Here is a 22871-nt window from a genome sequence, read left to right as displayed (position 1 = left end):
GATTCCTGAAAGTCATGGACATTCGGAGGACCACAGGGTAGGGACTGGTCAGGAGCTGGAGCTGCTGGAGAGTCTCAATTCTCCCCATGACTTCCATGGAAAGTGGGTCCACACTGTGGCTCTTTCCCAGGGATTATGATATGGTGAGGACAGCTTGCAAACTGGAGTCCACCGAAGATGTTGCCATTTATCTTATTCTCAAAAGCACTACAGCTGCCAACAATATCTTCCTTATCCCCGCCATCACCACCACCATCATCACCATCAACATCATCACCACCAACAACATCATCACCATCACCACCATCATCACCATCACTGCCTGTGCTAGATAGTTTTATGTCAACTTCATACAAGCTAGAGTCACCAGAGAGGAAGGAACCTCTATTGAAAAAATGTTTCTGTAAAGGGCTGCAGGCAAGCCTGTGGGCATTTTCATACTTAATGATTGATAGGGAAGGTCCAGCCCATTGTGAGTGGGCTTCCCTGGGCTGGTGGTTCCAGGTTCTATAAGAAAGTAGGGGGAGCAAGCCAGTAAGCAGCATCCCTCCATGGCCTCTGCATCAGCTCCTGCCTACAGGTTCCTGCTCTACTTGAGTTCCTGCCCTCACTGCTTCTGGTGATGAGCTGTGATGATGAACAGTGAGTGAAATAAACCTTTTCCTCCTCAAATTTTAGTCATGGTGTTTTATCGTAGCAGTATTTAATAACCTTAACTAAGACAGTGCCATCACCTCCATCATCTCCATCACCACCATCATCATCATCTCCATCACCTCTATCACATCCATCACCTCCATCACCTCTATCATCTCCATTACATCCATCACCTCCATCATCTCCATCACCTCTATCACCTCCATCACCACCATCATCATCAGCTCCATCACCTCCATCACCTCTATCACATCCATCACCTCCATCACCTCCATCATCTCCATCACCTTCATCACCTCCATCACCTCCATCATCTCCATCATCTCCATCACCTCCATCCCCTCCGTCCCCTCCATCACCTCCATCACCTCCATCACTTTCATCACCACCATCTCCATCATGACCATCTCCATCACCTCCATCACCAAAACCATCTCCATCACGACCATCTCCATCACCTCCATCATCTTCATCACCTCCATCACCTCCATCATCTTCATCACCTCCATCACCTCCATCATCTCCATCACCTCCATCACCTCCATCATCTCCATCACCTCCATCACCTCCATCATCTCCATCACCTCCATCATCTTCATCACCTCCATCACCACCATCACCTCCATCACCTCCATCACCTCCATAATCTCCATCATCTCCATCATTTCCATCACCTCCATCACCTTCATCACCACCATCTCCATCACCACCATCTTTGTCACCTCCATCATCTCCATCAACTCCATCATCTCCATCACCTCCATCTCCTCCATCAACTCTATCACCTCCATCACCTCCATTATCTCATCACCTCCATTATATCCATCACCTCCATCATCTCCATCACCACCATTCATAGTCATTTTTTAAAGATTGATTGATTGATTTGATTTGATTTATATGAGTACACTGTAACACACCAGAAGAGGGCATCAGATCCCATTACAGATGGTTGTGAGCCACCATGTGGTTGGTGGGAATTGAACCCAGAACCTCTGGAAGAGGAGGCGGTGCTCTTTTTTTTTTTTGTCGTTGTTTCCTCTTTATTATTTCTTTTAAAGCAGTCAGTGCTCTTAACTGCTGAGCCATCTCTCCAGCCCTTATAGCCATTCTTAAATTGCAAGCCTGTGTGGTTTACATAAGAATGTCCCTCACAAGCTCGTATATTTGAATGCAATTGTGAGGAGCCATATGGAAGTTGGAAATTAAGCCCATGTGTTCTGGAAGAGCAGCCAGTGGTCTTAACCACAGAACAATCTCTGTGGCCCATGAAGTGATAAATCTATTGACCAGATTTGTCTGACAGAAGCAGCTATCTTTAGGGCCTTCCTGATGGATGTTTTAGAACCAGGAGGAATGGGGCCAGACTCCCTGAAGCCCACACTGCCCACGGTGCCCCAGGCTCCTGGAGGAAGCTAGGGAAGGGGCTCTCAGAGGTGCTACTCTCCTCTTTGAGTGGAACTCTTTGAAAGGATTCTGAGGCTTGGCACATGTGCCCTTGTTTGAGGAAGTGTGTCACTGGGGGTGGGCTTTGAGTCTTCAAAAACCTATGGGAGGCCTAGGCTTGCCTATAGATCTGGACGTAGCTCTCGGCTACTGCTCCAGCACCCGCCTGCATGCACCGTGCTCCCCACCAATGGACTGAACCTGAAACTATAAGAAAGCTCCCAGTTAAATGCTTTCTCTCTGATAAGAGTGACCTTGGCCATGATGTCTCTGAACAGTAATAGAACAGTGACTAAGAACTGAATAGACCTTTCATGTTGATCTATGCCACATGCCTGCATTGACAGAATGTTCTGCCCAAGTTCCTGGAGGCAAGCAGGGACTAAACCCTCCGAATCTGTAAGCAAACGGTATTTCTTCCTCTTTTAAGTTGTTTATATCAGGTACTTTGTCACGCTGATTAGTGGCAAAGGCCAGCTTTGACATCAGAGGCTTAGCTGAGACAGGTGGCCAAAGAGGGTATGGTGTTGGTGATTGGGGTCATGTTGATAGCAGACAGGGGTCCAGTGACAGTGACAGGCAATTTACAGGGTCAGTTCTACTGACAGAACAAAACTTAACTATCCAGAGCCGACGCATGCCCAGTGAGAAACTCTGAACTCTTTTAACTCTTAAGTGTGCATACATATAGACAGACAGACATATTTGGTGGATGGAGCAGAGCCCCAACAGCCATTCTTTATTTTTTCTCTCAGCCTTTTTATACTTTCTTAGACAAAAGTTCTTATGAAATTACCTCACAGATAAAATGTTACACAAAGGGGAGTCACAGAAGGATGTCAATAGTAAGTTCAATGTAGTGTTTCATTCTGTAAGCTCATTATAAGTTCACAGCAAGAGTTTCACGAGGCCTGGCCTTATCACAATGCACACCTGTGGCCTCACTTGGACAATCTGAAGCAGCCCCATATCCCATACCTGGGATTAAAACAAAAACACAGTCGCATCACACAACTGGAATTTTAAGAAGCCCAAATTCTCACTACGTGTGTCCTCTGTATGGGCCACGCTCACCTTTATCCCTCGCAGAAAGACTTCTCTCATTTGGCCTGTCTGGCTCACTCTCTGGAGATCAGCACAGGGGATGTCCTTAGCATGTGCATCTCCTTGGGCTCACAGTGCCCAGCTCTTGTCTGTTTCCATGGCATCTCCAAAGAGCAATGGCTTCTGATTCTCTGGCCACAGCCAGCTTATCACATAGGACAAACTCAGTCTTCCCCTCCCTCCTCATGGGCCCTTACTGGCTGGGGACCAATCCCCTGGCCCACATGAGTAAGAACTCTGTTGAAAAGCAGGGAGCTTGTATATGCTCTTCCCTGAAGAGGAGAGTAGCACCTCTGAGAGCCCCTTCCCTAGCCTCCTCCAGGAGCCTGGGGCACCGTGGGCAGTGTGGGCTTCAGGGAGTCTGCCCCATCCCTCCTGGTTCTTCCATCAGGAAGGCCCTAAAGATAACTGCTTCTGTCAGACAAATCTAGTCAATAGATTTATCACTTCATGGGCTGCAGAGATCGTTTTGTAGCTAAGAACACTGCTGCTCTTCTAAAGGACATGGGTTCAATTCCCAACTAACATATGGCTCCTCACAATTGTCTGTAACTCCAATCCCTAGAGATCAATGTCCTCTTCTGCCCTTCATGGGCACTACCAGTGCATTGTACACAGATATATGTGTAGGTGACACACACCACACATATCACACACACACACACACACACCACATATCATATATCATACATACATACATACACACCACATACACTACACACACACACTATACCACACTCCCACCACACCATATATACCAAACACACACCACACATATCACACACACACATATCACACACACACACACGCACACATACACCACACACCACATATACCACATACACCACACTACAACACATACACACACACCACATACACAAACATCATACACCATACCATACACACATCTCACAATCACACACACACATACACCACATACCACATATACCACATATACCACACTACAACACATACACACACACCACACACACAAACATCATACACCATACCATACACACATCTCACAATCACACACACACACTCACCAATAATCATACACAGAGCACACCATACACACACCATACACACACACACGTGCGCGCACACACACAAATACCATGTGGCACACCACACACACATACCACACACTCCATACCACACACAGACACACACACACCAGCAATCACACTCATACCAAACACACACACCACACACATCACATCGTATATACCATGCACACACACAAACACACCACCCATACCACACCATACGCAGACACCCACACCCACACATCACACAATCACACACACACTACACACATCAAACAATCACACACACAGCAATCATACCACACAAACACACACACCAAACACACACATACCACACACACTGCATCACACACATCACACATATACCATATACACACAGGGCACACAGATACACACAAACACCACAAAAACACAGACACCACAGACACACACACACACACACCATATTACACACATACCATATACACACAGAACACATGTATCACACACATACCACAGACACATACATACCATATACACACATGTATCACACACATACCACAGACACACAGACATCACAGCCACTGATGCCTTCATATTTGCGTTCATAACTCAATGGCCAAGCAGCAACACCAGCTGCCCACACTTGCAGGAGTCAAGATTTACTTGACTAACTCAGAGTCCACTAAGTGCCACTTAGGTGCCCTCTAAGCTCTTAGATGCCACACTTCTCTTTTCTTGTGTGCGCATGTGTGGCAGTCGTGGGACTTGAACTGAGAGCCTCGTGCAGGATAGGTAAGTGCTCTACCAATGAGCGACAATGACCAGTTCACAAGGGGCCCTTGTGTGTCTAACTGCCTATCTGGTGAGGACGACCAGGGTACCCTGCATGAAGAGACGGCTTCAGTCAGAGTGGAACGCAGTTGAACAGAGGAGCTGGGATTGCAGTTTCCCCTGGTCTGAGGGCCAAGGCTGGCATGCACTGTAGATTCGCTTTCTCAGAGACCACACTTCACCTCCGCTCCCTCTGCACATCCACCCAGAGCTCTGTAGGGACCCCTTGGCCCTGGAGGAAGGCAATGAGGTCTGCAAACCCACTCAGTACTGCCAAACCTCTGAAGAGGACCCAGCCCCCTCTCAGGTCGGATCACAGAACAGTTTCCATCTTGATAAACTTGGAAGTGTCCCCACAGCCACCGAACTTGTCACTCGTGGGGATGATGTCTGTGCTGGAGAAGAATGCTCCCTAGATGCCAGGCCCTACTGAGGGCTTTCTGCACCTGAGAATGGCAGGGGAAGGCACCAAGCACAGAGAGGGAAACAGGCTCAGTCAGGACTAGTAGCTGCATCCCCATCTGCGGTCCTGTTCTTGAGATTACCTTCTGCCCTCTGGACCCAGGAGCCTCTGTTTCTGCACTTAGCCTCACAGCAGCATGGACTTCTGTGCCCCCAGGAATGAGATGCTGTAGAGAAGAGTGGTTTGCCCACAGGGTATGTACTGGGTTCAAATCTAGCTCCTGGTGTAAACCATCGTTTGGAGTGTGCTGAGCAAGAAGGCTCTTCCCAGACCAGTATAACATGGACTCTATCCTGACAGCTGTGTGCTACTCCTAACAGCCTGGGAGCCTCCTCAGGGAGAAAGGAGGGGCCCTCTGCAGAGGCTGAGGAGCGCAAAGCTAAGGGTCCACTTCCTGTGTGCACAGTGGGAGAGGAGCAGGTAGGGCAACCAGCATAGCCAGGAGAGACAACCCCTCAGCCATGGTCTGAGCGCATTGGGGTTCAACTCCCTTCTCAGTGACTATAGAATCACGGTGAATCCTGGTCCCCCAACTCTTTAAGACAGTGATTATCAACCTGTGGGTCCCAACCCCTTGGGGAGGGGGTCCAAAGAGCCTTTCACAGGGGTCCTGCATATCAGATGTTTACATTATGATTCTTAACAGTAGCCAAATTATATTTCTTTTTTCTTTTTTTAAAAAAAGATTTTATTTATTTATGAATGTGGGTACACTGTAGCTATCTTCAGACACACCAGAAGAGGGCATCAGATCCCATTACAGATGGTTGTGAGCCACCATGTGGTTGCTAGGAATTGAACCCAGGACCTCTGGAAGAACAGTCAGTGCTCTTAACCACTGAGACATCTCTCCGGTCCCAAATTATATTTCTAAAGTAGCAACAAAAATAACTTTATGGTTGGGGTCACCACAGCCTGAAGAACTGTATTAAAGGGCTGTGGCATTCAGAAGGTTGAAAGTCACTGCTTTAAGACAAGGGTCTGTGGTTTATGAGTCCTGTGTGGTTGCCATGGTGCGAGGATGTAGGGTCCCAGGCTCAAGTGTTACCTCTGGTTGGTCAGCCTGATGCTGTGGCCCTTGGTGTCCAAGATGAATAAGGACACCTGACTTTTCAAGTGTGGGAATGTGTCTCAATTGGCACCATGCTTCCTAACACACACAATGTTCTGAGTTCAATCCCCAGTACAGCACAAATCGTGCAGTGGCACCCAAGGCAGAGGCAAGAGGATCAAAAGTTCAAGGTCAGGGCTGGAGAGATAGCTCAGTGGTTAAGAGTACCTACTGCTCTTCCAGAGGTCCTGGAATTCCCAGCAACCGCATGGTGGCTCACAACCATCTGTAATGAGATCTGATGCCCTCTTCTGGTGTGTCTGGACACAACAACAGTATAATCATATACATAAAATAAATAAATCTTTTTCAGAAAGGTTCAAGTCCATTGGCCTGGACTGAATGAGATTTCCTATCAAGAGAACAAAACGGAACCTATTGTTTTATTTACATTTAAAAATTTATTATTATTTTGTCATGTGCGTGTGCACACGTGTGTGTGTGTGTGTGTGTGTGTGTGTGTGTGGTGGCTTGCATGTTAAAGTCATAGGATAAGTTGTGGAGTTGGTTTCTTCCGTCCACTTTTATGTGGGTTCTGGGGATTGAACTCAGGTTGTCAGGCTTGTGCTACAAGCGCCTTTACCCACTGAGCCAGCTCGCCAGCCCATCTACAACTTTTAGATCTACCTGAAAAATCTGCAAAATGGTCAATTTACCTTCCAGGGACAGTGACAGGCTCTGGCTCTGAAATGAACTTCCTTCACCCAGCAGCTAGGGTGGACAGGCTGAGAAAGCTGTCCTTGACCTGAGAGGCAAAAAACATACCTGAGAGTCATCAGAATCCCAGAAGCAGAAAAGCGTTAGCATTGGGCCATGAGCTGCAGCCCCACATCCACAAGGGTTGAGAACTTTCGGAAGAGCTGCTGGTCTTCAGTTCACATTGGAAGGCCAAAGAAGTTGGGTTCTAATGATAGCAGACAATGGTGGCAGCAGTGGCAGTGGCAGCGGCAGCGGCAGCAGCAAAGTAGATGCCCTCGCCTGCAGGAACCAGAGGTGGGCAGGTAGCACTGCTTTTTTCTCAAGTCTCTTTATATCTGGGACACTGGTAAAGGTGTTGCCCACTTTTGGGGAGGGTCTTCTCCCTTCAGGTAATGCCCCCTGGACATAACCTTCCAGATTTACCCTGTGGCAATGTCTCTTAGTTAATCCCATATCCAATGAGATTGACAATCAACCTTACTCCTTCTTTGGCCATTCATCCAGCATCATGCAAGTCAGAATGTGATGGCGGAACTCTCCTGTGTCCATTTTCATCACTCTGAAGTGATTAGCTTCATGTTCAGGATGGCAGTCGAGTCCTTGGTGATATGTTTGGCCTTGATACCAGCTCTGGTGTTTAATCTATAACTGAATTTCTCTTATGAGAAAGCAAACTGCATGCTCACTGTTTAAACCCCTCTGTAGTGGGCTGGGACTTTCTCGCAGTGAAGAACATCGGAGACCGAGAGAACGTTGAGAGATCCAGAGATGGGCGAGCTTGGGGAATGGTGTACAGTTTACCTGAACCAGACGAAGCTATGACTGCCGGGTGGCTGACAGGGCGGAAAAGTTCCTACACCACACACAGGAGCCGGGACTATCCGCTCTGAGGCAGGAGACAAGAGGAACTGGTGGAAACAAGATGAAGACCCCAGGAGGGTGTCAGCAAGGAGTCCACAGGGTCACAGTGGGGACTGCACCTAAGAACAATGGTGAGCTGCCAGATGTCTCCCAGAATCCATTGTTGGTTCCTTCCTCCCTGGGTCACTTAGTGTTAGCTGGTCCTAGCCAGCGACCGAACCCAGGCTCCCAGCCTCCCTTGCATCTAGGTGTAGCCCAAACCGAGTTTGCATCAGTGGGATGCCACGGGTACAAGCGTCACCTGCTTTCTTGGATGTCTGTGCTTCCTGAAACTGAAAACTCGGTTCTGACTAAGCCTTAGAATAAATAAGCCTCATTACCAGTCTATGGACTGGGCACACACAGTTGACCTGGGTCCTCCATCCCGAAAGCACTATTCTGTATAGCTTAGAACACTGGCTTTTTATGGTCCAGTTTTGTGCCCCAGGAAGACATTTGGCAATATATACAGATCCTTTTGGTTGTCGTGCCTCACAGGAGGGGCTATGAGTGTGTGGTAAGAGGGGAGCTAGGGACCCTGCTAAGCCACACAGGACTCAAAACAACTGCCTACAAAGAACCATCCACCAGAAACGTTCTGGGTGCTGTAAGCAGTCCAACTGTTGTGAGGGTATCCTTAGGCCTGAACTGACCCCGTTCTCCGGGCGTCAGGCACTCACATCTTGATTGTTCAACCAGTCATGCTCAACCATGATTTCTAGATTTCCCAATGCCTATTAGGAAGGAATGTCTCCAGTTCTAGGTGATGGACACCTGTGGGGGAGATGTTTTTCCAGAATGTTCGGGTCTAGCCTTACATATCCATTCTTTTCTCTGAGGAGTCATCTTAGTCTGCTGCGATAGAGACCATGACCAAAAGCAACCTGGAGAGGAAAGGGGTTGTTTGGTTTCTGAGTCCCTGTCTATCACTGGGGAAAGTCAGGGCAGGAACTCAAGCAGGGCAGGAACTTAAGAGACAGGAACTGAAACCTAGGCCATGAGGAGTGCTCCTTACTGGTTTATTCAAGTGGGTTTTTAAATACAACTCAGGACCATAGGCCAGGAGTTGGGGAGCACAGCCCACAGAGGGCCGGAGCCTCCCAAATCAGTCATTAATCAAGAAAATGCCCCCACAGACTTACCCACAGTCTGGAGTGATGGAGGCATTTTCTCAATTGAGGTTCTCTCTTCCCAGATGACTCCAGCTTCTGTCAAGTTGCCAAAGACCACAGGAGCCCAGTAGGGGATTAGAAATGTTCTCCAGGGATGAGCTGGAAGGGGCCTTTGTTCCTTGGAAGCCGCCACACAGTGTCTCCATGGCGCCTATCACCAGCAAGGAGAGGGATGGAAGGATGGGACCTTTGCCAAAGGGGAAGAATTCAAGGACTGGGGGTATGAGCTGAGCATTGCTGATGCTTAGAAGCAAAGAGTCATGGCAGATAAACTCCCCTACCAAAATAGGCAAAGCCTGATGGGCCCTGCATCCTCTCCCTCAGAGAGAACAGCTCGGTGCCCTGGTCTGCATTACTCCAGAAGAGAGGCGTCCATTCTAAGCCACTGCCTCTATGTTCATGACAGGTCAAGCTGGACCAGGGTCAGGATCAAGGTTCAGCTAGATTGTGGTCTGCCTTCTGGCCCCGAGAGAGGGCTTCTGTTGGGCACACAGACCATCTGTTTTAAAGGGGCAGCAGGTGTGCGCACACCCCCTAGTGGCCACATCCACACAGTGCAGGCTCCTGGAGATTTGGGTCTTGGCCAGGGGCAGGCTCCCTCTCTTGCTCTTGGCCTGTCAAACTCCTGGGCTTACTTATCATCCCTAAAGAACCAGTACCTTGGCCTGCCCAGCCAGCGATGGCTCCCCCATTTCTTCTCTGGGGAGGGTCTCAATCCCTTTTTCTTCCTTAAGGTCCTGCCTTTCGCCTTCGAGGGGGCAGGGCAGCTGTGTAAGCTGCCAGGAGCTAGAACGGACTTAGAACCAGTCATTGATTTCTTTTTTAAGATTTTATTTTATTGTATATGAGTACACTGTAGCTGCCTTCAGACACACCAGAAGAGGGCATCAGATCTCATTACAGATGGTTGTGAGCCATCATGTGGTTGCTGGGATTTGAACTCAGGACCTCAGGAAGAGCAGTCGGTGCTCTTAACCACTGAGCCATCTCTCCAGCCCCCCAGTCATTGATTTTATGGTTCAGGTTCCTCCCTTCCCAATCAGATTTTGTCTCCGGAAACTCCCAACATGCATTTAGCACCCCTCCCCCACTACTGAGGAATCTGCCTCTGGGTGATCCCAACTTGGTTGGTCAGGCAGGCAGGAGGCACCTCATCCAGGGCCTACCTCTGATACTCTTCTCTCTCCCCAGAAATTAGCTCTCCCATGGCAGAAAACAAAGCCCCTGCTCCCCATCCTGGTATGCAGACCGTGTGTAGCACCCTGCATTTTTCCTGAGTCATCTCCTACTCTGTCCATGCCAGGAGCCATTGCTTACACTGTCTTGGGGTTTGGGTTTCTGTTTCCTTTCTGATTCTCCAAACCCTGCAACAGTGGTTTGATGTTTACCATGAAGTGTGTGGCTTCTAACCCCTGCCCCATCTGGAGTTCAGCCTGGCATGGCTTGGGGCTTATATGGGGTGGGTGAGGGCCACCTGGAGGTCTACAGGTCTACACCTCTGGACTAGTCCTGGTTGCAGGCACAGAACTCTGTTCACTGCTGTGGGAGGGGAGGGTTGAGGCTTCCATTTTCTATAAAAGCTTTCAGTCCCTAGAGGCCAGAGGCTTTCTCCCCAGAAGGCTGGTCCTCCTCCGTGCTGCTGCTACCACAGAGGTCAAGGTCTCCTGTCCTTCGCTGCAAACTATGCTTCTAGAGAGCTCAGGAAATCGCACCCAGCCTGTGAAGGTAAGCTCCGATGGAGTCTAAAGATTGCCATTTTAAGTGCACTTGTCTCGTAGGTTACCACAGTCTTGGGCACTACTGGGATTGGTGCAGGGCATCTTGAAGAACCTACCACATCTCTCCTCTTCCTCCTGTTCCCATCTGCCTCAGTCTCTCTGGGAATCATGTAGTCACCCCTAACACCTTACTACTGACCTGTGGCCATCCTTAGTGCCCCTCCCCTCCCTGGACTGGGGTTTTCCAGCAGTGGTTGCAGGGACATCCCCCTCTGCTTCTGCCCCATGAAGACGTTGAGCGTTGCACCAGGAAGAGCCTAGCTCTGCTTGACTGACAGGTGTGAGTGAGAATCCTACTTCCCGGTCTTAGTTTAAGCAAGATCTCTTTGACCAAAAGCAACTTAGGGAGGGAAGGGTTTATTTGGCTTACACATCCCGATACTGTCCATCACTGAGGTACATCAGGGCAGGAACTGAAGGCAGATCCTGAAGCAGAGGTCACAGAGAAACATTATTTGCCCCGCTCCCATGGCTTCCTCAGCCTGTTTCTTAAGCCATCTGGGACTACCTGCCAGGGATGGAACTGCCCACAATGATCTGGGCCTCCCACATCCATTGTGAATCAAAAAAATGTGACTCAGGCCTGCCCGCAGAACAATCAGGTAGGGAAAATTTTCTCAGTTGAGCTTCCCTCTTCCAAAATGACTCAGCTTGTGTTATATTCTTGACATCAAACGAGCCAGCATACTGCCCCAGACTGGATGTGAGCTTGGCTTCTTCTTCTGCCCAAGCTTAGAGGTCCCCCAGCTCCTCAGCAAGCAGAAGTGCAAGCTCATGGCACTTGGGGTTGCAGCTGCTGGGTCTCAGGAAATGCCAGTGACCACATCACTTGAGTGTCACGGGATGCCACATAGAAGCAGGGAAGGAGGGGCAAAGCAGCAACCAGGTGTGACCGATGCTGGAGGTGGGGGTGCTTAACCTCTAGGTTCAGGGGAGTTGGATCAGGTCCCTCTCTTTCCAACCCGGAGCACTGCAGGTCCCATATGCCTGCTGCTTCCAGCAAAGCCATTCCTCCATCCCTTAATTCATTCAAATAATTACTTACTAGAACACTTACTCAATGCCCCCAGGGTAGAGTACTAACCAAGATAAGCTCCTGAAGAGCTTATATGCTAATGGAAGCCAGACGGATAAGACATGGCTTCTGTCTTCAGGAATAGGTAGTGTCCCAGTAAAGAATGCCAATGGGTATATTGTGTGCGTGCGTGCGTGCGTGCGTGCGTGCGTGCGTGCGTGTGTGTGTGTGTGTGTGTGTGTGTGTGTGTGTGTGTGTGTTGGGAATACTTAGCTGAGCCCAGGAACAACCAGAGGAAAAACATTGCTGAAAGGGACAGCATGTACAAAGTTCCTGGGGCAGGAATTAGCTTGGAGTGTCAAAGAGGCACAAGGAACATCAACGACAGGAGAAATGGAGGTGGGCTTTTACTTTATTCATTTACTTTATGCATCCACCTGCTCCTCCATAACCCAGGTCTGTACCTGACCCAGACTGGACTATCTAGGCCAACCTGTGTCTCGACACCTTTGGTAGCCTAAGTCCATTGAAAAACCCATAATTAAGTTATGATAATGTAACAGTAGCAAAATTACAGGTTCAATGTATGAAGTAGCGATAAGAACAATTTTACGGTTGGGGGTCACCACAACATGAAGAACTGTATTAAAGTGTTGCAGCATTAAGAAGGTTGAGAACCGCTCCTCTAGGCATTCAGAAATGACTCCAGGGTGTGGGGATAAGGGAAAGGCTGCTTTGTGGGGTCCTGCGAGGGCTCAGAGGGACTGGGCAGTCATGGAGACACACAGCGCCTGTCAACTAAATGTGAGTTGGTATTGGCTTTCATAGCCTCCCACCCCCACAGCCCAGCCCTCTGTGATCACTCCCAGGCACTTCTTGCCAGTGTCCCGGAGAAACCACTAGCTTGTGGGGGATTCTGCTTTCTTCCCTTTTATTTTAGATCTGGTGTGATTGGCCGGAACTGGTGAACTCCCGAGAGGGGAAACTTTCAGTGCTTAAAACGTTCTGCCATTCATGCCATGCATGCCTTTAACCCCAGTACTCAAGAGAGGCAGGTGGACCTCTGTGAATTCGAGGCCATCCTGGTCTACATAGTGAGTTTCAGAGCAGCCAGGGTTATGTACATATAAACAAAAACCAAACCAACTGGACAAAAACAACCAACCAACCTGGGAAGGTCCCAGGTAAAGCACCTAGAGTTGATTCCATCTCCATAACCCACATTGGTCTACCTGAGGATGGTGAGTGCGTATTCCCACAACAAATTCATCTGTGGATCTACACTTACATCCATTTAACTACCTACTCATCCATCCATCCTTCCACCCATCCATCCATGTGTCTAGCAATCCACATACCCATTACCCATCAATAAATCCACGCGTCTGTGCATCCGTCCACTCACCCACCCATCCATCCATTCCTCAGTTCATCCATTCATGTACCCATCCACCCACATACCTACCCATCCATTCATCCGTCCATGTCCACATCTGTGTCTCACCTACCTATCCATCCACGCATGATTTCATCCATCTATACATGCACCCAGACATGCATCCATCTACCCACCTACTCACCATCCGTTTGCTGCCCTTCTGCACTAGCTAAGTTTTATGTCAACTTGGCACAAGTTAGAAGGAATGTCAACTGACAAAATGCCCTCACTAGATTGGCCTCTGTAGGCATTTTCTTGATTGGTGACTAACATTAAAGAACCCAGCTCTCTGTGGGCTGTGCCACCCCTGGTGATCCTTGTTCTTATAAGAAGATAGGATTAACATGTCACGGAGAGCAAGCCAGTAAGCTCCATTCTTCCATGGCTTCCAATGCTTCTTCTACTTCATTTCTCGAATCCAGGTCCCTGCCTTGAATTTCTGCCCTGACTTCTTTTAATAATGAACTGTGATATGTAACTATGAGCAACTTTGCTCCCAAAGTTGCTTTTGGTCATAGTGTTTTATCTCAGCAATAGAAACCCCAACTAAGACAGATATTGGTACCAGGAGTGGGGTGTCGATGACCATGTTGTTTTGGAAAGGATTGTCTGGAAAAGCTACTGAGTGCTCAGAGCTTAACTGGCTTTTCTGGAAACTTGGAGCATAACACTGAGAGCAAAGCGGACAATGGAAGCCTGGATCGTCAAGTTTCAGAGGGAAAAAAAAAGACTCTACCAAGGTCATTTATGTGATATTTTGAATTAAGAACCACTAAATGAAACCTTGCTTTGCTGAGACAATTGATGCTGGTCAATTGAAACTAAAGAATCAGTCATGATTAAGAGTCTAGCAGCACGGAGGAAAAATCTTCTAGAAAATGTTTCCTCAAGATCAGTACACAGGAGCTGTAGTCCAGAGGGGGCTAAAGCAATACTTTGTGCTGGCAGCTGAACTTGATAATGTGTAAGAGCCTCCCAAGTGGTACTGGTTTTGAATGCATGAAGAGACTTGGCACCATGGAAGATGATAAATTCATCCACTGATGCATATAACCACGGATACACACACACACTGAGGCATACATCTACTCATGCACACACACCCACTGATGCACACACCCACTGATTCACACACCCACTGATGCACACAGCCACTCATGCACACATCCACTGATGCACACAGCCACTCATACACACACATCCACTCATACACACACATCCATTCATGCACACACATCCACTGATGCACACAGCCACTCATGCACACAGCCACTGATGCATACACATCCACTCATGCACACACATCCACTCATGCACATACATCCACTGGTGCATACAGCCACTGATGCACACACAGCCACTCATGCACACACATTCACTGGTGCACACACCCACTGATGCATACACATCCACTCATGCATACATGCATTCACTGATGCACACACCCACTGATGCACACACATCCACTCATGCACACACATCCACTCATGCACACACATCCACTCATGCACACACCCACCTACCTGCTCATCCACGGATGCCCCAGTCGAAGTAAAGCTCCAGGATTGAAGGGGTTGTGGAGAGAAGTTGTCATCATGTGGTAGGTTCAGAGTTTCTGAAAAGAATCCAGAAGAGGCTATTGGCAAAGGCACGGCTGGGTTGCAGAGGAGACCCTAGCAGGAGATGCCAGCACCATGGGAAGACCACCAAGGACAGCAACAGCTATGGAGGGGAGCTGGTCTGAGTTCAGGAGACAGACTGTGTGCTCTGTGAATGTTAGAGCCATAGAAGTACCACAGGTCGGCTGGGCCCTGGAGTCCCAGATGTCAAGCACTGACCTCTTTACACCGCTGGACTTTGGTTTGGCTTTGCTTTGATTGTGACCGTGCCCTGATTCCTCCCTCTTGGAAAAAGAGAGCATTCAGCGTGAGTTTTGATTTTACAGGAACCCACAGCTATGAGACCTTGGGTATTTTAGAGAAACTTTGGAATTTTAGAGATAGTTTGGATATTTTAGAGGGACTTTGAACTTTTAAAGAGACCTTGGATTTTTTTAAGAGACTAATCTTGTGTTTGGACTTTTAGAGACTGTGGAGATTTTCAAAATTGGAACGTTGTTTGCCAGGCATGGTGGTGCATCCCTTTAATCCCAGTGCTCAGGATGCAGAGACGGGTAGAACTCACAAAAGCGAGTTCAAGGCCAACCAGGAAAGCATAGAGAGACCCTGTCTCAAAACAAAATAAACAAGCAAAAACAAGGTTGGAGTGTTTTACATTGTGGTGTTAATATTACTGTCCTGTCTTAGGGACACATGACAAAGGAAACATTCTAACCTAACAGCAATGTCTTTGTGTGTCAAGCTGAGAAGGAACCAGCCGTTCTGGGCTATTTTATGTTAACTTGACACAAGTTAAGAGCCACTTCGGAAGACAGAACCTCAATTGAGAAAACGTCCCCCACCAGACTGGCCTGAAGGCAAAATAATGGGGCCTTTCTCTTGGTCAATGGCTGATGTAGGAGAGCCCAGCTCACTGTGGGCAGTGCATGTATGCTCCTGGGAGAGTGGTCCTGGGTTCTATAAGAAAGCCCCCTAAGCAAACCACAAGGAGCAAGCTGGAAGGCAGCATTCCTTCCAGACTTCTCTCCCAGGCTCTACCTTGAATTCTTGCTCGAATTTCCTTTGATAGTTGACTGAAAAAAAGCCTCACCCCATTGCTTTTGGTTATGCTGTTTATCCCAATAGAAACTCCATAGAAGACACCATCCATCTATGTATGCACTCTATGAGTGTATGCACCCATCACTTCTACCCACCTGCTAATGCATCCGTTCATCCATCCATCCACTCCTATGCATCTGTGCATTCAGTCTCCCCACCTACCCATTCATCCAGACATGCATCCACCCATTACTGTTCACTCGTTTTGGAGTGGTTATTTCAAAACTACACCATGGAGTATAGGAATGATGATGATGATCACGATGACAATGATGACGATGACGATGATGACAACAATGGTGAGGAGGAAGCACAGGCAAGGATAGATGAACCTGGCTGAACCCACAGATAACCAGGCCCCTCAAATTAGCTAGCTGTCTTGGCTCTGGAGACTTCTGTCTTCTTCAGACCAATCCCAACCCAGCCCTGCAGAGAGAAGCTCCCCCAGTAGCAGCAAGTTCCCACCTTATCCCACAGAGAAGTGTGGGGGGACCTTGGAGACAAGCTTTAACCAGATCTTCTTCAAGCTGCAAGGTCAAATGGTGGGTAGGAGCCCATCTGTGTATTCTGGGTCTCCTAGGATGCCTGGGCTGTGCTACTTCCCACGTGCTGCCAGCAGGGGGAAGCACATCGCTGTGCTACAGATCCTGTGCGGAACGTCTGACAACCATGCATTCTGTTTTGGGGGAACTAAGGCATAGAAGCAGGTCAGGTACCATCTACCAATAGAAGTACCCACTTTTCTCCAACATAACCCTCCTGGAGAATCCCAAGGCCAACCCTCTACTGGGCCTCTCGATCTGACAGGGCTGGAGATGGGGTGGGAATCTTAAGACCCCAGGTTTTTTGGTTTTTCGGGGGTAGGGGGCGGTCGTGGATGTAGTTCCTATCCCAGCCCCGCTGCAGCCACATAAATCTTTTGTCTCTCTAACAGATCCCAAGACAGAGGCTGTTGGCGGGGTCTGTGGAATGGACCCCGGACTCCAGGACAAGGTGAGGGATCTCTAAAACATCTCAAGTTCAGTTCTGGCTGCAAGCGTTGCTCCCTGTCGCCACAGGGTGGCAGCATCCACCTGCCAAGCTCCCAGGTTGTTCTGCTTGCTCCCAGCCACCTGGCCCAGCTCAGCTTCTTGCCAAGTTGTGTGATGACATCCAGAGTTCTCGGTTTTAAGGGACAGTGGTGTGGGACTGCAACTACCGTTTGACATCTGTGCCTTAGTTTCCCTTATTGTGATGTCCAAATTCTCCTTTCTAAAAAGTCCTTCAGCCCAAACGTTCTACACAGCTGCACCTGCTGGCTTCTGAACCTGGGGTTCAGGAGCGGGACTCTCCCAGGTCAGGTCATGGCAAAAGTTCAGAGGATTTGGAAAGATTAAGAGGGGATTAGGAGCAGAGACGGTAGCTTCTGAGCTCGAGGTTCCGGGCCCAGGACAGCGCCCCCTCATACCCTTCCTTATCTCCACACCAGGCAATTGGGTGATGGCCAGTCTTTAAAGACAAGCGCTCTCCAAGTTCATCCCCTAGTCACAAAGGCTCCATTTGATGCTGCTGTCCGAGGCCAAAGACGCTTGAAAACCTGGTTTGGTCCCCCTCCCACCCCCAACAATGTGTCTAGCTACTAGCTGGTCCGCTGAGGCTGAGCTAGGACAGACCTAGCTGTGGCAGGCAGTGTCCCTGTCACCCATTTATGCGGGATAGAATCAAGCGAGACACACAGGATGTGCCAGGCGCCTAGGCTAGTCTAACTTTCCACTCTAGATGTTCAACAAGAATCAGATCTGACGCCCGCATCGGACAGGCCTGCAGAGTGAGACAGAATCCTAAGACTGGGACTCTCTAGGGATGCCTTTCTGAGTCTCTGTCATGGTGCCACTCTTAATGGTGGGCAAACTGGGGTGTCTACCAGTCGTAAATCGCGCTCTCTGCTTGCGCTCTGCAGTGCTGGGCGCTGGAACGATTTTTCACCCAAGTTTGTTGGGCAGGGAACAATGTCTGATCCGGGGTTGTGGTCCTGGAAGCACCCATGTCTAGGGGAAAGATGTCTGCATATAGACAGGAGATGGTGGTGGGTGGTCTCTCTCTTCAACTAGAAATTGGAAACCAAGTGACCACCAGGCCCTGAGCGAGTAGTTTCTTAGCCCCCGCCCCTACCCCCACCCTCACTGTCTCAGGGGCGCAGGTGTCTCTTTGGAGCCGCACCCTCTCTCCTCCCTCCCCTCTTCCCACGTAGTCCTGAAAGGGCGATCCGAAGGGAGCTGGCCTGGGGAGGGGGGGCGCGGGGTTAGATGCGTTCGTGTGTCACGGGGGAGGGAGGAGAAAAGGGAGGGGAGAGCCAGGGAGCGCGCGCGAGAGAGCGCGCTGCGAGCGAGGAGGGCGGGCGGGAGGCGGATCCTCCTACCTGGGGCGCGCTCGCCTGCTCGCGGCTCGCTTGCCGGGGCCGCGAGTCACCTGGGGAGGCGGACAAGTGCGGACACATTGGCCGCCCCGGCGCACCGCGAGGCGCGCACGGCCCCAGGCGGCTGAGCCCAGTGAAGGCAGCGCCCGCCCGCTGCGCCTGGCCCTGGCCTGCGCTCGCACAGCCCCACGGTCACTTCTCTGGGCTCCGAGGTCGCAGTTCTCCGCTCGGGTCACTCCCCCGGGCGCACGCGGCGGCTGCGGCGCCCTGGGCTCACCATGGTGGCAACGCGTGCCGGGTGCCCGCGCGTCGCCCGCCTCCCGAGCCGTAGTGCCGGCTGAACGTGGTCCTATCGCAGCCCCCTGGCCCCTGCCCGGCCCCTGCCCACTCGCGCGTCCCCTCCGGCCGCAGCTGTCTATGGCGCAGCCCCCCTCCCTGGATCATGCACAGAAACTTTCGAAAGTGGATCTTTTACGTGTTTCTCTGCTTTGGCGTCCTCTACGTGAAGCTCGGGTGAGTATTCCTGTGAGCGGGGTGGGGGGGGGGGCGGTGCGGCAGAAGGGGAGCCGGCAACCTCCAGAACCTCCTCCAGCGGACCTGAGGACCGGAGTTGGTGGGGGAGGGCGTTCCTTGAAGTGGCCGGGTAGGCTGGTGTCTCCGGACCCCGCCGAAGCCTCGCAGAGACTCATCCGAGTCCCCGGAGACAGATATCCTCCGGAGGGGCGCGGAGCCAGGACGCAGCACGGACAGCGCGGCCCGCGGACGGCCGCAGCAGGGCTCGCGGGTAGCGGGGAGCGTGCCGGGCGCGTACTTTCACCTGTTTGGGCTCCAGGCCCCGGGGGTGGGACGCGCCTTCCCTCCCCCGGGCTGCGCTGGGCGCGGAGCCCGGGCCCAGCGCTAGCCGCCCGGAGGGCGCGCCGGGCCGGGGGCGGGGGGCATCCCCGGCGGGGGAGATCGGGGCGCGCACTCGCCGCGAGCGCGCAGGCCTTGCACCGGCCGCGGCCCTTCGTCTCTATCCATCACCCGGACATGTTGAAATTACCTTGACAACTCGTCCGGCTGGCTCAGGATGGGCTGTGTGGCTGGCGCGGCAGCCTCGGGCTCCGTCCGGGGCCCGCGCCCCCGCCCGCCCGGAGCCCTGCGCCCGGCCCCCTCTCGCGGAGCTCCCCCTGGCGCGGCCGGCCGGGCGGGCTCCAGGCGGGCCGCGCTCGCTGCTCGCCGCCGTAGCTGCTCCGAGTCGTATTTCCACATTCCTGAACCCAGCCGAGTCCTTACCTGTTGAGCCGCGATCTCCTTTAGACGGAATCTGTCTCGGCCTCCCCGGATTGGGGGTGGAGGGGCAGTGTGACCGAACGGAGCGCAGTGCACCTCGCGGGTGTTAGTCACTCTTGGCGGTCCGGGCCGGCCTAGACCCCCACCCCCACTCTGAGCACCTGCGGGCATCTGTGCACCCCTCGCCCAGTGCTCCTACTATGTGCCGCCTGGCACTCTGAGACCAGGCTCATCTTGGCCCTAGGAAGGCCAGTGACTAGACCTGTAGGAGGGGCGGGTTCCGGTACCTGGGAGACCGGCTTTCCAGGAGAGAGGTAGAAACAGTCGCTGAAGATCAGCACCCTTCCCAGCCCTCTGCACCTCCGCCATCTTACAGGTGAAGAAATTGAGGCCCGAAGAGGGGCAGGGACCAAACCTGGTGGCCTCAGAGGCAGGATTGGAAGTCCCTTCCTTATTCCTGCAGACCTGGGCGGGAGTGTCTGCGGCTGCTAGTGGTTGTGTTTATTGTAGGTTTGTGCGGGTAGGCTGTGTCCCTGAGTGTTTGTTTATGAAGGTGAGGGGTGCCCGGTGTTGAGCCTGCTGGGGTTGGGGGCGGGGTGGCAGGCCACTGCTTCCCGGACTCTCAGCAGCGTGCAATGGTTCTCCTGGGCCTGTGAAAGGATCCATCCACAGCCCTTTGGGAGAAGGCTCCAGGCAGGTCCCAGCTACCTTGCTCTGGCTCCAAGGCCTTTGAGTTGGGTGCTTGACTCCACTGGCTCTAGCTTCCATCGCTGACCTTCCTTCCTAGCATTGGTTCTCCAACAAGAGGTCTCTGCAAAGGCCTCTTCATCAAATGGGAAAAGGTGTCAGCAGAAGGATCTGGGGTCCCGAGGTTGGGGGGGCTCCCTGGAGCGGTCCCTGGGTTTCATGCCTTTACCTGTTCTTTCATGGCTGGGGAGGGTTTGGCTCTGGTGCTCTGAACAACATGGTGGTTCGTGCTGAGTAGAGAATGAATGAGTGAGACCCCGAGCGTCTCTGCTAGCCCAGCCGGGGTTCCTGGATGCCTGTGACCACTACTTTCTAACACCGAGCAAGTTTTCCTCTGCCCAAGAGCTGCGAAGGGAGAACTCTTTTCCTTCCATAAACTGCACCCCCGCACATAACACACACACAGACACACACACACACACACACACACACACACACACACACACTCCGCTTCTGAGTTTAAAAAACAAAACAAAACAAAACAAAAAAAACCAAAACCCAGTGGAATGACAGCCAGGGAAGTCAGAGACTTACCCTGAGACCTGCAAACGGGAGACTTGGACCTCTACAATCTCTCTCTCTCTCTCTCTCTCTCTCTCTCTCTCTCTCTCTCTCTCTCTCTCGTGAGTGTGTGTGTGTGTGTCCCATCAGGTGAGCAGGAAAGGCAGCTGGGCCTTCCCATGTGACCTAAAGGGGTAGGTGGTGTGGACACGATCTCTTTGGAGTAGGCACCCCACATCACTTCAGGCAGGTGTCTCTCACTCTCTCACCCTCATCTGAAAAGAACAGAGTCGTGGTAGTATCCCCCTTGGGACTGCTGAGGGATTAGTTCAGATGGCTTTTGCCCTGACCTTAAGTGGTGGAATATCACTGGCAACCACCAGTGGTTTATTGCCAGTGGTTGTGAGATCTAAGGTGTGGGAGCCATTCTGGGAACTCCTACGGATAGTTTTTTTGGGGGGAGGGGCTATTTCGTGATGGAGGCCCCTGAACCTGCCTCTGCCCTATGTCTCTGTATGTGCAATGGGGCCTCCAGAAATCCACCAGAGCATTCACCCCACATACACACCTCTTGTGCAAGCAAGAACCAGAATTCAGCCCTCACCATCCAAAACCAGAAGTGCCTCTGATTCTCAGCAAGTTCCAAGCACCATGGCACTGGGGAGTCACAATGCTCAGCCTAAGGTCCCTGTGGATGGAGTCGCTGTCCTGGAGGAAGCCAAGGTGAAGTGGGGAGCAGCCAAGGTCACTGAGGTGCTAGGACCAGCCCTGTGCTAGGCTTGTTCTGCTTTTGTGGATGGGAGAAGCAAAGGGGCTGAGGGCAGGGAGATCTGGAGGTAGGGGAAGTTTCTGACTCCTGGATGCCCAGGAGTCTCCATGCTAAGTCCAGGAGCTGGGGATCCAGTTTTTAGGGCCACCACTGTACCACACACAGCTCCTCCTATCCTGCTGTCCTCCCTGCTCTGATACTTTCCCCGGCTGACGTACACCTCTATACTAAGACATTCAGATACAGCCAGGCTCGGCAGAAATAGGAGATGGAATGGGACCCCAAATCTGTGTCTAGACTATTAAAAAAAAAAGTAGTAGAAAAAGGACGGCTCTTTAGAAGAATCTCTCCATGCCCCGACTCCAACCAACTCTCTTCAAAGAAGAGTAAAAAATGAGAGACGAAAAAGCAGAGGTGATAGCCCTGTGTGATGGAGGGCTTTCCGTGCCTGCCTCTCCAAAGAGGTGCGTGGAGTCGATAGCTCCAGAACAGAGCTGGCCCAGGTGCAGTGAAAGGGACCCACACCCAACCATCCCTAACCAGGCTACATGCAGACAGAGGGACAACACACACACAGGGCATCTGTGCACACACACCTGCGGGCTCCCATACCGCCCATGCTTCTGCAGAAACATGCAAGCACATGCATGCATACATGAGCACACGTTGCTGAGCACAGCCCCTAAGAGGCGCACACGCCTCCGCGCGGTGCCTCCCGGAGATGCGCTCTCCGTAGCGGTGTTTCTCGCCAAAGGTTGTGGCGAGGGTATCCCGGCCAAGGCAACTTGGGCAAACCCTGGGGGCGGCACCCGCCGCACACTC

The 22871-nt window shown here is 51.2% G+C and overlaps 2 protein-coding genes across 6 annotated transcripts in view; one reads left to right on the top strand and one right to left on the bottom strand.

Annotated features, from left to right (window-relative positions):
- Positions 1 to 2810: 2810 nt before the first annotated feature.
- Positions 2811 to 21234, bottom strand: LOC120093705 (uncharacterized). 4 transcript variants are annotated; one of them, XM_087559557.1, is made up of 6 exons: positions 20320 to 21234; positions 15169 to 15260; positions 11563 to 11618; positions 9385 to 9565; positions 7409 to 8250; positions 2811 to 5515 (listed from the first exon to the last, which is right to left on the bottom strand). In XM_087559557.1, the coding sequence occupies exons 1-4, from the start codon at positions 20399 to 20401 to the stop codon at positions 9490 to 9492; spliced, it is 306 nt and encodes a 101-aa protein (XP_087415683.1). In that variant the 5' UTR covers positions 20402 to 21234; the 3' UTR covers positions 2811 to 5515; positions 7409 to 8250; positions 9385 to 9489. The 4 variants fall into 4 exon arrangements, 3 of the variants coding, with proteins under 3 accessions (XP_087415683.1, XP_087415680.1, XP_087415681.1); XM_087559554.1 differs by lacking the exon at positions 2811 to 5515 and having other exon boundaries at positions 6954 to 8250; XM_087559555.1 differs by lacking the exon at positions 2811 to 5515 and having other exon boundaries at positions 7033 to 8322.
- Positions 18805 to 22871, top strand: part of Wnt7b (Wnt family member 7B) — a 44672-nt gene continuing 40605 nt past the window's right edge. Inside the window, exon 1 of one of the 2 annotated variants that reach the window (XM_087557502.1) lies at positions 18805 to 19273. Coding sequence is in view for 1 of the 2 variants with exons in the window: in NM_001009695.2 (NP_001009695.1) it covers positions 19203 to 19273 (71 nt within the window). In the remaining variant the exon portion in view is untranslated. 2 annotated transcript variants of the gene reach the window in all.

Source organism: Rattus norvegicus, chromosome 7 (assembly GCF_021556685.1).
Source record: "Rattus norvegicus strain SHRSP/BbbUtx chromosome 7, alternate assembly SHRSP_T2T, whole genome shotgun sequence".
NCBI classification, from domain to species: Eukaryota; Metazoa; Chordata; class Mammalia; order Rodentia; family Muridae; genus Rattus; species Rattus norvegicus.
Note: the sequence above shows the minus strand (reverse complement) of the source record. Positions and strands in the feature narration are given on the sequence as shown.